The 11,639-nt window shown below is 43.3% G+C and overlaps 4 protein-coding genes across 4 annotated transcripts; all 4 read left to right on the top strand.

Annotated features, from left to right (window-relative positions):
- Positions 1-1,765: 1,765 nt before the first annotated feature.
- On the top strand, positions 1,766-6,329 carry O0I10_000320 (uncharacterized protein; the record flags this gene model as incomplete). Its single annotated transcript, XM_058480431.1, has 16 exons — positions 1,766-1,892; positions 1,984-2,363; positions 2,422-2,462; positions 2,547-2,596; positions 2,667-2,755; positions 2,830-2,912; positions 2,978-3,243; positions 3,301-3,404; positions 3,465-4,659; positions 4,710-4,849; positions 4,905-5,171; positions 5,249-5,456; positions 5,519-5,628; positions 5,682-5,753; positions 5,876-6,034; positions 6,114-6,329. The coding sequence occupies 16 exons, from the start codon at positions 1,766-1,768 to the stop codon at positions 6,327-6,329; spliced, it is 3,507 nt and encodes a 1,168-aa protein (XP_058348954.1).
- A 412-nt stretch (positions 6,330-6,741) lies between these two features.
- O0I10_000319 (uncharacterized protein) lies at positions 6,742-7,956 on the top strand (the record flags this gene model as incomplete). Its single annotated transcript, XM_058480430.1, has 3 exons — positions 6,742-6,859; positions 6,956-7,292; positions 7,353-7,956. The coding sequence occupies 3 exons, from the start codon at positions 6,742-6,744 to the stop codon at positions 7,954-7,956; spliced, it is 1,059 nt and encodes a 352-aa protein (XP_058348953.1).
- Positions 7,957-8,720: 764 nt separating this feature from the next.
- O0I10_000318 (uncharacterized protein) lies at positions 8,721-11,053 on the top strand (the record flags this gene model as incomplete). The annotated part of the gene is made up of 10 exons (XM_058480429.1): positions 8,721-8,753; positions 8,832-8,962; positions 9,039-9,099; positions 9,165-9,336; positions 9,413-9,459; positions 9,517-9,730; positions 9,785-9,927; positions 9,991-10,093; positions 10,147-10,643; positions 10,856-11,053. The coding sequence occupies 10 exons, from the start codon at positions 8,721-8,723 to the stop codon at positions 11,051-11,053; spliced, it is 1,599 nt and encodes a 532-aa protein (XP_058348952.1).
- Positions 11,054-11,186: 133 nt separating this feature from the next.
- O0I10_000317 (uncharacterized protein) lies at positions 11,187-11,581 on the top strand (the record flags this gene model as incomplete). The annotated part of the gene is made up of 3 exons (XM_058480428.1): positions 11,187-11,252; positions 11,303-11,417; positions 11,481-11,581. The coding sequence occupies 3 exons, from the start codon at positions 11,187-11,189 to the stop codon at positions 11,579-11,581; spliced, it is 282 nt and encodes a 93-aa protein (XP_058348951.1).
- Between the last annotated feature and the right edge of the window lie 58 nt (positions 11,582-11,639).

Here is an 11,639-nt window from a genome sequence, read left to right as displayed (position 1 = left end):
AGCTTTTCATTAGTTTCTCTCGCTCTATTCATCATCCATCATCATCATTATCTTCATTCTTTCATCTTCTGGGTTACCTATCAATCGCTTTGATTAGTAGTCTTATCCCGACCATGCATGATCACACATCGTCTTCCATCATTCTAACTCATCCCCTTTCTCATCACCTCGGCGGGTCAAATGGAAATGCATGATACTAAGCTACTGCCCCAAACATAGTAAACCATCACATCCCATTCCCTGGATATCACTGGATGATATTTCAAAGCTTTGGATGTATCTTGATGTGCTATGTGGCGTGTGCAACAATGAAATGACGTTGGATGGATTTTGTATGGTTCTTTCTTCTCTCTCTCCTTGATGCACGGATAAACTCCAATGGTTGGTTTTCGGCATATCATTATAACCACCCCATTGGTGATCTACGATCGCAGATTCATCCGTAATGAAACATAGTACTGACATCATTTCTCCATTGTTTCTCCCTTCCCCCTTCATTGGTACATTAGCATTTTTCGTCGTTTTCGGTAAATGATGGGCGCGATCGCTGGTATTGAATTTGTCTTTTTTTTTTCTTTTCCCTCTCTCATGCGGCCTGCCAAGCTCAGAGGTTGCCTTTTATAGACATTCAGGGGTATTGAATGTGGGCTTTTATGCTGCTCCAAATCAGTTGATCCACATGGTTCGTGGACGTGAGACACAGAGAAAGAGCGTCATGGAGATCATAAACCACAACATGAGCACGTTGGTGTACGACATGTCATTGTGCAATGCAACACTTTTACCATGTGCTTTATGTTTGGCGTATTGTTGTAGCCCCGATTCATAAAACTGTTACAAGCTCATGCATGTTGATTGAACTGCCAGGCTACCATTGCATCCATCACAGCATACAGCGTTTCACTTTTTAACACATTTACATGCAGTGATCCTCTCCATATGTTGCTGGTATGGTGACGCAATAAAACGGTGGTGCTGTGATACCAAGGATAATAACGTTTCAATGAGATTGCTGTAAGAAGATGAAAAAAGAGATACACGACATGTTGCATGCTGTAGTCACCAACGAGGCTTATCAACAGTGGGGTTCAAAACATTTATGATACAACATCGCTTAAGCGATGGGCATTTAAAAAGGTGCAAGCAAGACAAGAAGTATGTACATAGTTTGCTGCAATGGCATGGGCGCCTGTTATTAGGGATGCACATTGTTAGACGCTCCTTCGCTTGCAATCAATAAGCAAAAAAGAGACACGCATGTCAATATAAGCTTTCATAGCAATTCATTGACAAAGCTATTTCATGACATCTGCAGTATTGATAATACGTTGCAAAGGACATGGTTGGCATGGTAATCGGTTTCTATGGCAACCAGAAGTACCTGTATAGAGACCTCTAGTTACCCGACATCTCATTTGGTCATGTGGGGTCAAAAGACCAACCATGTATTGCACAAACATTGACAACTTGACTAATCAATCTCGGGCTAACAGCGACGCTAGTAGTAATAGCTGCGAAAAAACCCTAGCACAAATGAAGTACACATTTAGTAATGCCTTGAAGGAAGCATGTGTTAGGGGGATGATAGGATTGTTGTCATAAGGATTACATTAATGAAATGGATCAAGTGCAAGGACCATCTATGTATAAATGCGTTTTGTGCTACTATGACGTGTTGGCCCGCATGGAATTTACTCCTATGCATTACAGTCAGCCAAGGCTTGAATTCATCTTTCTTTTACGTTTAATACCACCCATTGACACAATGCATCCATTACTAGAAGATGTGTTGAAGGAGCCACGACTTGCAGCTACGAGTCCACATATTGCAATTGTGTTGCTGCCGCCCATAGATACCATGCCACCTGCACCATGCACTTTGGATTTTCTCGGTAAGGCTAAAGCCGTTATTCCAAACCCCCACTTCTCTTTTCCCCCCACCATTGCCCCTCTCACACATACAGACGCCATTGTATCCTATAGCAAGCCATGTCATTGTCACATTGTGGGATCCCACAGTCGAAAGCAGTGCATCAGCAACCGCCATGCCAAGACCATCGCTTTCAGCTTCCATGCTCTCTCGTCTCTCGCCTAAATCAACACGCCGTGAACGAAGCAACTCCATTCTCGACGGCCTCCGATCGCGATCCAAGAGTACACTACATGACGGCAATGGAGGTCTATCATTGAGCACCGTGAACAACAAGCCTGTCCTTTTTCACAACCGTCAAATCACGTTTGGGGGCAATCGCACTATCACTATTCACCACGAAGACGTTGTTTACAATGCTGACGACCGTGTGACACATCTCCTGCTCTACCTTGAACAACCATTGTGTATTCAACAAGAGACGAGCACCATTGTAAGTGGGTCATTCATTCAATCATGCATCCTATATTCATTGTTACATTCATGCATAGCCGCAAAATACTCAACCCATGCTGCCTGTGGTAGAGCAAAGGTAAGGATAGTGAACATTGGTGTGCCTGATGGGTGTGTCAAGTGACATGTGGATCTTGATCATCGGATCTAATATTGATCATAGTTCCATCAAGCAAATGCTTTCCAAGTCATTCAATTCAAGTCATCGAGCAGGTACATATCAATACCCAAATTCATTGTCACTGCCATTGAATAACCCCCTCCCCGTGGATGTGTGTTACAGTGCGACAATTTTGTGATGCTGCCCTTTCGGAAACCAATCTTGGCGAGTTACATGCACGCATGAAGGATTTATTGGAAGAAGCATTCACGGTAAGGGAAGGATGGGGGGAAATCATCATGTTACAACAATGAGAAAAGACTTACAATGGGGGGGGTGGTCATAGTATGTGGACGGCTACCTGGATAGTGCATTATTTGATCCAACAAAGAGTTTATCCCATGATGAAGCTTACAAGGTGTGTGAAAGGTACATTTGTCAACATGCGATACCTGGTAACCCGCAAATACTAATTTGTACGCACTACCTCATAGCCATGTGATGGAAGAAACATATGATATGGTCTTTTTCAAGATCACGCACTTGATGCAGCAAATGGACGAAGAGGTCGCCAACGTACTCGATTCGATGGAGAGTTTGGATTTTATTCAAGTGGGCTTACCAGAGGGACGTACTGTAAGACGACGTGTCGAACGAGCTGGCAACACCTTGCGACAAATTGGAACCTTTCGTACACCTGCTGAGAAACTAGAGTGCCTGCTTTGCTCAATTACGCAGTTATCAGAAAGCACGGATGAAGGTATGAAAAAGAAAGGTTGGATGCAATGGAGTATTAAGGGGGGCCTATGCTTTTTAGATTCAGACGACGAGTTGGATTCTGATGCTTTGGTGTCATTGTTGGTATTGACTTTGATAAGGGGACAAGTGGCTCATTTGGTTGCCAACATCACTTACATGAAGGTATGTATACTGAAAAAGGGGAAACAATATTGGCTTTAACGAGTGAATTCATGCATGCAGGAATTTACCTTTGAACAAAATTTGGCAGTTGGCCGCTATGGATTTGCCATTAGTACACTGGAAGGCGTGATGCAATACATCCTCGAGTCAAGGACACATTTGGCATCAGTGGCAAGGCGAAATGATATGTTATGGGCAGCCATCAAAAGCGGTGATTTGGATTTGGTGGTCCAGGTCTGTGGCAAGCACACCACCATGGAAAGAACGTCATCTTCGGCGAGGATATCGTTGAGTTTGCCTGCCGTTGATATTACACGAGTGCGAGATGCTTCTGGAAACAATGCTCTAATGATAGCCGCAGTTGCTGGTCAAACAGACATTATCAAGTATCTTCTTCAACATCATTCACCAGAGGATGACTTGTACAATGATCGTGGTGAAACGCCCTTGATGCTCTCAGTCAAAAGCCAATGCTCAACAGCCGTGAAGCTACTGCTCGACTTTTTTGGTGCGCAAGATGGGATACGGGAGCGAGATGGAAATTCAGCGTTCCTAGTTGCATGCAGCCTTGGAAATGTGGATATTATGCGGATGTTATTGGATCATGGCAGCAAATGGGATACACGTAACAATATCAGACAAGGTCCACTTCATCTAGCAGCTACTCATGAGCAAGCCATCGTGTACCTATTGGATCAAGTGAATGATGAAACGACATATACATGGGTGGATGAAAACGACAACACATTTCTACACTTGTGCAATCAACCAAGGGCGCTTGATCATTTTATATCACGTTGCAATGGATGGCAAGATATTTTGGACATGGAAAACAAGCGTGGTTGGACGCCTTTATTGACATGGGCAGCCAATGGATGGTTTCATATGATGGAGACCTTGCTTACACATCCGATACGACATGAGCGTCTTGTGGCAACACATGATCCAGAAGGACGTACAGCATTGCATCTTGTTGCAAACTCATTGGAAAGAAAGCCGACTTTGGGAACACAAGGATTGAAATATTTGGTGTGCCATTTCAGTGATCTAGCGAATGTACGAGAATGGACAAAGGGAAATACACCATTGCATCTTGCAGCATCCCTTCGTATCCTCGACAGCAACAGAGCTTTCATATGCATGTTTATTCGACATTTGGTTGTGGATGCAGGTGCAAGGATAGATGGATTGAATTATCGAGGTGCAAGAGCGGGGCATATTTGCCGTGACCCTGAGGTGCTTGTCTTATTGGATGGTATGTTTGTTTTGTTAAGCGTATATGACATTCTCAATATCTTGTTACAGACGTGGCGTTGGAAGCAGCAGCAGCAGCAGCAGCTCAACAAGAAAAACACCACATGCATCCATACGCATATCAAGTTACACGAGCAACGCTTATTCATCAACCTACGACTACTATTTTGTATACCATTCAAAGCTGTGCTGTAAGTAGAGAGATTCGTTGATGGTGTGATTGGTTTACTCAATGCACAATGATAGCCAGGGCAAAGGAATGAGCAACGACAACGACGACTAGCTGATTTTGTTCAACTAAGAAAGGACATCTCACATGAATGCCCTGAAGCGTTTCTACCAACATTACGGCATTTGGTTGATCCCGAACAAGTTGATTTACGACCACCACCTATTTATTTGCGAGAGGAAGCCATCCAGCGATTGGGTCATTTTATGCAATGGTTGCAGCAACACCCTACTCTCCAGGACCATGATTTGGTGCGTACCTTTGTACGATCCAAAGAGCTAAAGGTACGACGACACACAATGCATGCATATGCATGATGGAGAAGATGATTGGGAATCTAAATTTAACTATCAAAACATAGAGAGAGACGATTGAAACAGCATCCTTTGCAAGGCGTGATCTATTGTTGGAGAAGATTGGTGAATCATTTTCATCCTCGGGCAATGAATTTGGTGGAAGCGAGGACGAAGAATACTTTTTCTCTTATTCCCAAAGCAACATTGAAGCGCTCCGAGATAGTTTGCTGGGTGTGATTCTTGCAGGACGTCAAGTCATACGATGTCGTCGTGGTAAAGTGAATCTGAGAAATGGGGGCACATCAAACCTTTTTTTAACTAAACAATGCTGTCAGATCTCGAAATGGCGATGCATCAAGTGGTGCAAGGATGGATGATGGGTGGTAATAAACAAGCAATGCTCACGACGATGAAAGTCTGTGCCGGGACGACCGGTGACACCGCGGTAAGGTGCCGCCATGCCGATCATTACTCCTTTTGCACTAAAACACTGCTTAGTTTGGCACGTCTTTGTGGGAAGACACAGTACAGCAATTTCAAACGATGCATGATTTGGCTGATGGAATCCTGGTAAGAAAGAACAGTATTATGGAAATGGGGGTGTTTGCATGATATTGAACACATAATATTATGCGTATACATCAACACAGCAATTAACTATTAACACGCCATGTGTGTTTAATTTGCTGTAGATGGCCCTGCAGCGACCCCTTTGGCTATTGCATCGACGCATGGAGCTACGAGAGCAACTCGAGATGAAACGTGATCATTTACGACGAGTCAAGTCATGGAACGAAGTGATCCCAACACAACGACGACAAATTGAACAAGCAAAAGAAAGCGTGGTTGAAGTAAGTGTGTCCCAAACTTTGAACATGATTATGTTTTCGAGTGGAGACCGAATTTGCTTAATTGGTACCTTGATAATAGACGCTCAGCGATCTCGCGCGAACAGGCAGTCAAATCGCCCAATCACATCAAGTGATTTCCGACGAAATGGCCCATTTTCAACGTGTTCACCCCATCCACATCCATACTGCCATCCGTAATTTCGTATCAGGACAACTTGCAAGGGAGAGATACAAATTGGAATGCCTTTTGGAGACGAAGCGCAAGTTGGGGAAGAGGTCTACCAAAAGAGGGTGAAAACTTGTTCTTGTGGCAATCATGGTAGAATTGTGTCTCTTGGCCATCTTTGTCTGGAGCGCAAAAATCTTTGTACCGCCGCGCGCGCTATTTCCCTTCCGTACACACACTCTCGTTCCCACCCCATCTCCCCTCTTTCCTCTTTTTCTTCTCTCTCTCTTTCTCTCTCTCTCTCTTCTTCTTTTTATATACCTCGACACACACAAAGACAGACGTTTGACGACTGCATCCACCATCTATTTACACCAGTCAAAGCAACACAGCTAAAAGCACGATACCCACTTTGTCTGCACCTCCTTTATCGTTCACTCACAATTACAACATCTATATTACAACAAACGCAACAACAACAACAACGACATACATATTACATACTCTAATTTGCGTGTACATAACGAGTCGAATTTGAGCAATGGGCTGCTGTCAATCATCAGAGCGTGTCGAGGAGAGGCAGCGTAATCAAGAAATCGAGGCACAAATTCGACGTGATCGTGCCAACATGAAGACTGAAATAAAGATGCTGTTACTAGGTAGGATGATATAACCAAAGGGGGGTCGAAGGGCGGAAGTAGTAGTTGTAATAGTGGATGTGAATCTCTGACCGGAGTTGTTTTTTATGTATGTAGGTGCGGGTGAATCTGGCAAATCGACCATCCTAAAGCAAATGAAGCTTATTCATGATGGCGGCTACACACCTGAGGAACGTGAGAGTTTCAAAGAAGTGATTTTCAGCAACACGATTCAATCGATGCGAGTTACTATGGAAGCAATGCATGACTTGGGTATCCCATTCCGCAACCCTGAAAACGAAATTCATCGACGTCTTGTTCTTGAGGCACCGCCCCAAGTTGATTATCTCAGCCACGAACTTGTTGAAGCCATTGCAACTTTATGGGATGATCCCGCTGTCAAGGATTGTGTCGATCGTGCAAATGAATTCCAGCTCAACGATTCTGCTCGATAGTAAGTAATCATACAATGTCATGTCATGGATACATTCGATATTCACACACATGTATATAGTTACTTCGACGCTATTTTACGTATCGGTCAACCACATTACATCCCCAGCGACCAAGATGTACTTCGATCACGTGTGAAATCAACAGGCATTACTGAGACGACTTTTGTGATCGGCGAATTGACGTATCGCATGGTGGACGTGGGAGGACAACGATCCGAACGTAAAAAGTGGATCCATTGCTTTGAAAACGTTACAACGCTTTTATTCTTGGTGGCTATCTCCGAATACGATCAAGTTTTATTTGAGGATGCATCTGTCAACCGTTTACAAGAATCATTGACCTTGTTCGATTCGATTTGCAATTCACGTTGGTTTATCAAGACATCCATCATTTTGTTTTTGAACAAGATTGATTTGTTTTCTGAAAAATTACCGCGAAGCCCGTTATCCAACTACTTTGACGATTACAAGGGAGGAGAACGTTACGATGCTGCATGTCAATATCTGTTACAAAAATTTGTAGCACTCAATACTCGAGCGGATACCAAGCAAATCTACACCCATTTCACCTGCGCTACTGAGACCAAGCAAATCAAGTTTGTCATGAACGCAGTCAACAATATCATCATGCACGAGAACTTGGCAAGAGAAGGCTTGCTGTAACATACAATCACAATCACCACAATTACACACACACTCACACACGTACACACACACACACACACACACACACTTCATCTTATATATTAATTGATTTCTCTTTCTTACCCAATTGTTCATCCATTCCCTATCTTTTTTGCTTTTCCTTTACTAAGCACATCCCTCTCTTCGTTTCTTATCCCGTCAAAGCAGAATACTAGCATCTATAAACATTACTTGTAACCACGTCTATATTGGTGTGATGATGGACACGAGCACAAACAATGAACAGGGATTACACAATGGAATATGGGACAATGATGATGGTTCACGTGGCTGTCAACGCATCCCAATTAGGCAGCAATGGTAATTAATCTCAAGGATTTGGAACATTTCTTCGACGGAAATATTTGGCTCATTGTGTGTATGTGTGTGTGTGTGTGTAGGGTAGTAACCTTGCAACAAGAAATGGGTTTGCCTAAAAGCCTTGTATGTGTGTACATGTGTAAGATGTCTGTGCGCATTGTATTCCTCTTACACATATGACCCCCCGGGGAGCAGTAAATGAATCTGGTGGCCTAGTTTCAACATTGATATCCAATAAGGCGTCACATTGTGTGTATGCTTGGCTGCTGATACTCGCTCGCTCTCTCCCCCACCACCCACAGACACACCCACCCACACACACACATTAGCCTCCGTTTCTATGTGTATCTCTCTTTTTTCCTCTTTTGTTCTTTACACTCTTTTTTCTATATCATCAACATACAACAACGATACTACTTTTCATGACTATTGAACCAGCCGAGTATTACGACCAAGTATGCACTTTTTATTCGGAGAGCTTGAGTGACAAACGAAAAAAAAGTTTATAGTGTATACTGACAAGCAACATGTAGGCTAATGGTGGTGCGATTCCAGTGTTTCGGCCCACCATGGAAGAGTTCAGTGATTTCAAAGAGTTTATGGAGTCGATCGATTCGTTTGGTCGTCGATCGGGTATTGTCAAGGTGATTCCACCTCGAGAATGGTGAGTGTGGTATATATGCAAGTGGTGTATGTTATGTGTGTGTGTGTGTGTATTAAGCATATGGAACCTTCTATAGGACGGAGCAATTACCTGACATAAGCCGATCACTGGAACATGTACGAGTACGAAACCCAATTGTAAGTTGCAGGAATCTTGGTCAAACCTTAAACCTGTTCTTTTAATTCCTTCACACTTTACATAGATGCAACACATCATGGGGGGCCAAGGCATCTATACACAAACCAATGTGGAGAAACGTCGACCTTATACAGTAGCTCAATGGTATGCGCTATGTCAACAAGATAATCATCGACCACCTGAAATTGGCACGGATCGCACCTCGGTGACACCAACGGCACGGAAACGACACAAAGGTAGATTTGCCGGCTTGTGACACGGTCTCTCTTTGCAAAGATTACTCACATTCAACCCCTCCCTTTACATTATTAGTGCAACCATCAAAGCCATTTGCTACACCGCTATCCCCATCAGCCAATGTAAGGATCGTATGCACACACATTTCTATACATCATCTAACATGGATTCTTACATAGACACGTTCCAAGAATCCTCCTCCTGTCAACAAGCGTCAACAAGCTGCCGAGGAATTAGCACTCGCCCAATCTGATAAGCCTATTCCGCTTCCATGCGATATGCATTGCCCTGATCCAGAAAAATACACCGTGGACTATTGCAAGGATCTTGAGCGTAACTATTGGCGTAATTTGACATTTTCTCAACCCATGTATGGTGCTGATATGGAAGGAAGTAAGTTGACGTTTATATGTGTGTGAGCGCGTATACTCATATGGGAGCCATTAGCATTGTTTGATGACTCGGTGCGGGCATGGAATGTCAACAGCTTGGATAATACATTGAATCGATTGGGTGTATCGGTGCCCGGTGTCAACGTTCCTTATCTCTATTTTGGCATGTGGAAAGCGACCTTTGCATGGCATGTCGAGGCAAGTAGTAAAACAATAGTCACCGCCTCACCTCAACTTTATACGCTAACATGTTTGAATCAGGATATGGATTTGTATTCAATCAACTATTTACATTTTGGTGCTCCCAAGCAATGGTATGCTATTCCTACAACCCACACCAAAAAGTTTGAAGGTCTTATGCAAAGTAAGTGCACACACCCATATACACTCCTACATGGTACTTATTTCAATCATCAGATTTATTCGCCCAAGAGCATAAGCAATGTCCCGAGTTTCTTCGACACAAAACATTCATCGTCTCACCCAAAGTGCTTGCCAACAACTCAATACCCTTCCATCGATGTGTGCAACATGAGGGGGAATTTATGATCACTTTTCCTTATGGCTATCATGCGGGATACAATCTTGGACTCAATTGTGCTGAAAGCGTCAATTTTGCATTGGATTCATGGATCGAAATTGGTCGTCATGCCAAAGCATGCACGTGCGTATCGGATAGCGTCATGATTGACGTGGATGCATTACAACATGTGATCGAAGAAAACCAGCATGAAGAAGAGGAAAAGGAGACCAAGAAGCGTAAAGATACAGCATCATCATCATCATCATCATCATCATCCAATACGACTCAAAGCAAACGACGTCGAAAATCTGCATCAACACCAACACCACCCAAAAAACCAACCCCACGAGCAAAAACAACCCATCAGCGACAAAAAGAGGGTCATCCAAAGGTGCGTAAATCGAGACGGATAGGAACATGTGTGTGAGAGGGTGAGAGTGGAAACGAGTTGTTACGACGTTATCATCAGCAGCATGCATTGCGTTGGTGCCATTGTTGTGGTGGTGGTTTCATTGTACATACAATCATTACAATTTAGTCTTTTATCATTCCTTGTACAATACATTATCTCATTTCTTTTGTTTGTGTTGGGGCTGGGTATAGTGTATGCTTTGTTCGATGGATGTCAAAGAACACAACGATCAAGCCGTCCATTACAAGAGCCAACGGATACATCGATTATGTGCTGAAGCAGTACCAGAAACGACAGTTGATGAAGAGGATAGGATTCAGGGCATTGAGGAAATACCAAAGGCACGGTGGAAATTGGCAAGTATCTACTTAATCATGGTTGTCCCATAAGGCTTACACGACCTTTTCTTTTTTAAAGGTATGCCAAATTTGTCGCATCAAGGAAGGGGCTTGTGTACAATGCTGCTACGGCAAATGCTGGCGTTCATTTCATGCAACGTGTTTAAGGCAAAAAGGCCACACTATGGAGCGTCGGCGTGATGAGGATGGCAAAACAAGTTGGGACGTCTATTGCACGCTTCATGATCCGGTAATACACAAGTTTATCTTTTGATACCTCACGTGCTGACAATCCTATAGGCACTTGCAAGAGAACGTGAACAAGCAAAGCAAAAACGAATTGAGCAATTTGCACAGCGATTATCTATTGGCTGTCAGGTCATGGTGCGATATCGCCAAGGTGGCCAATATCCAGGTACGAACTTAGCTGATGATGATGACTTGATGAAATGGTGGCTAAATGACACTTTTACTTTAGGCAAGGTTACATCGATAGATCCTATCAAAAAATCAGCCCAGATCCTATTTGAAGATGATACTCAAAGCAAGATCCCATGGCGAGACATTTTCATTTCCTAACCACCTATTACAATAACATCATCATCCCACCCCCAATGTACCTCGTTATCTACTTAGC

The sequence above is a fragment of the Lichtheimia ornata genome (assembly GCF_029851405.1).
Source record: "Lichtheimia ornata isolate CBS 291.66 chromosome Unknown scaffold00001, whole genome shotgun sequence".
Taxonomy (NCBI): Eukaryota; Fungi; Mucoromycota; class Mucoromycetes; order Mucorales; family Lichtheimiaceae; genus Lichtheimia; species Lichtheimia ornata.
Note: the sequence above shows the minus strand (reverse complement) of the source record. Positions and strands in the feature narration are given on the sequence as shown.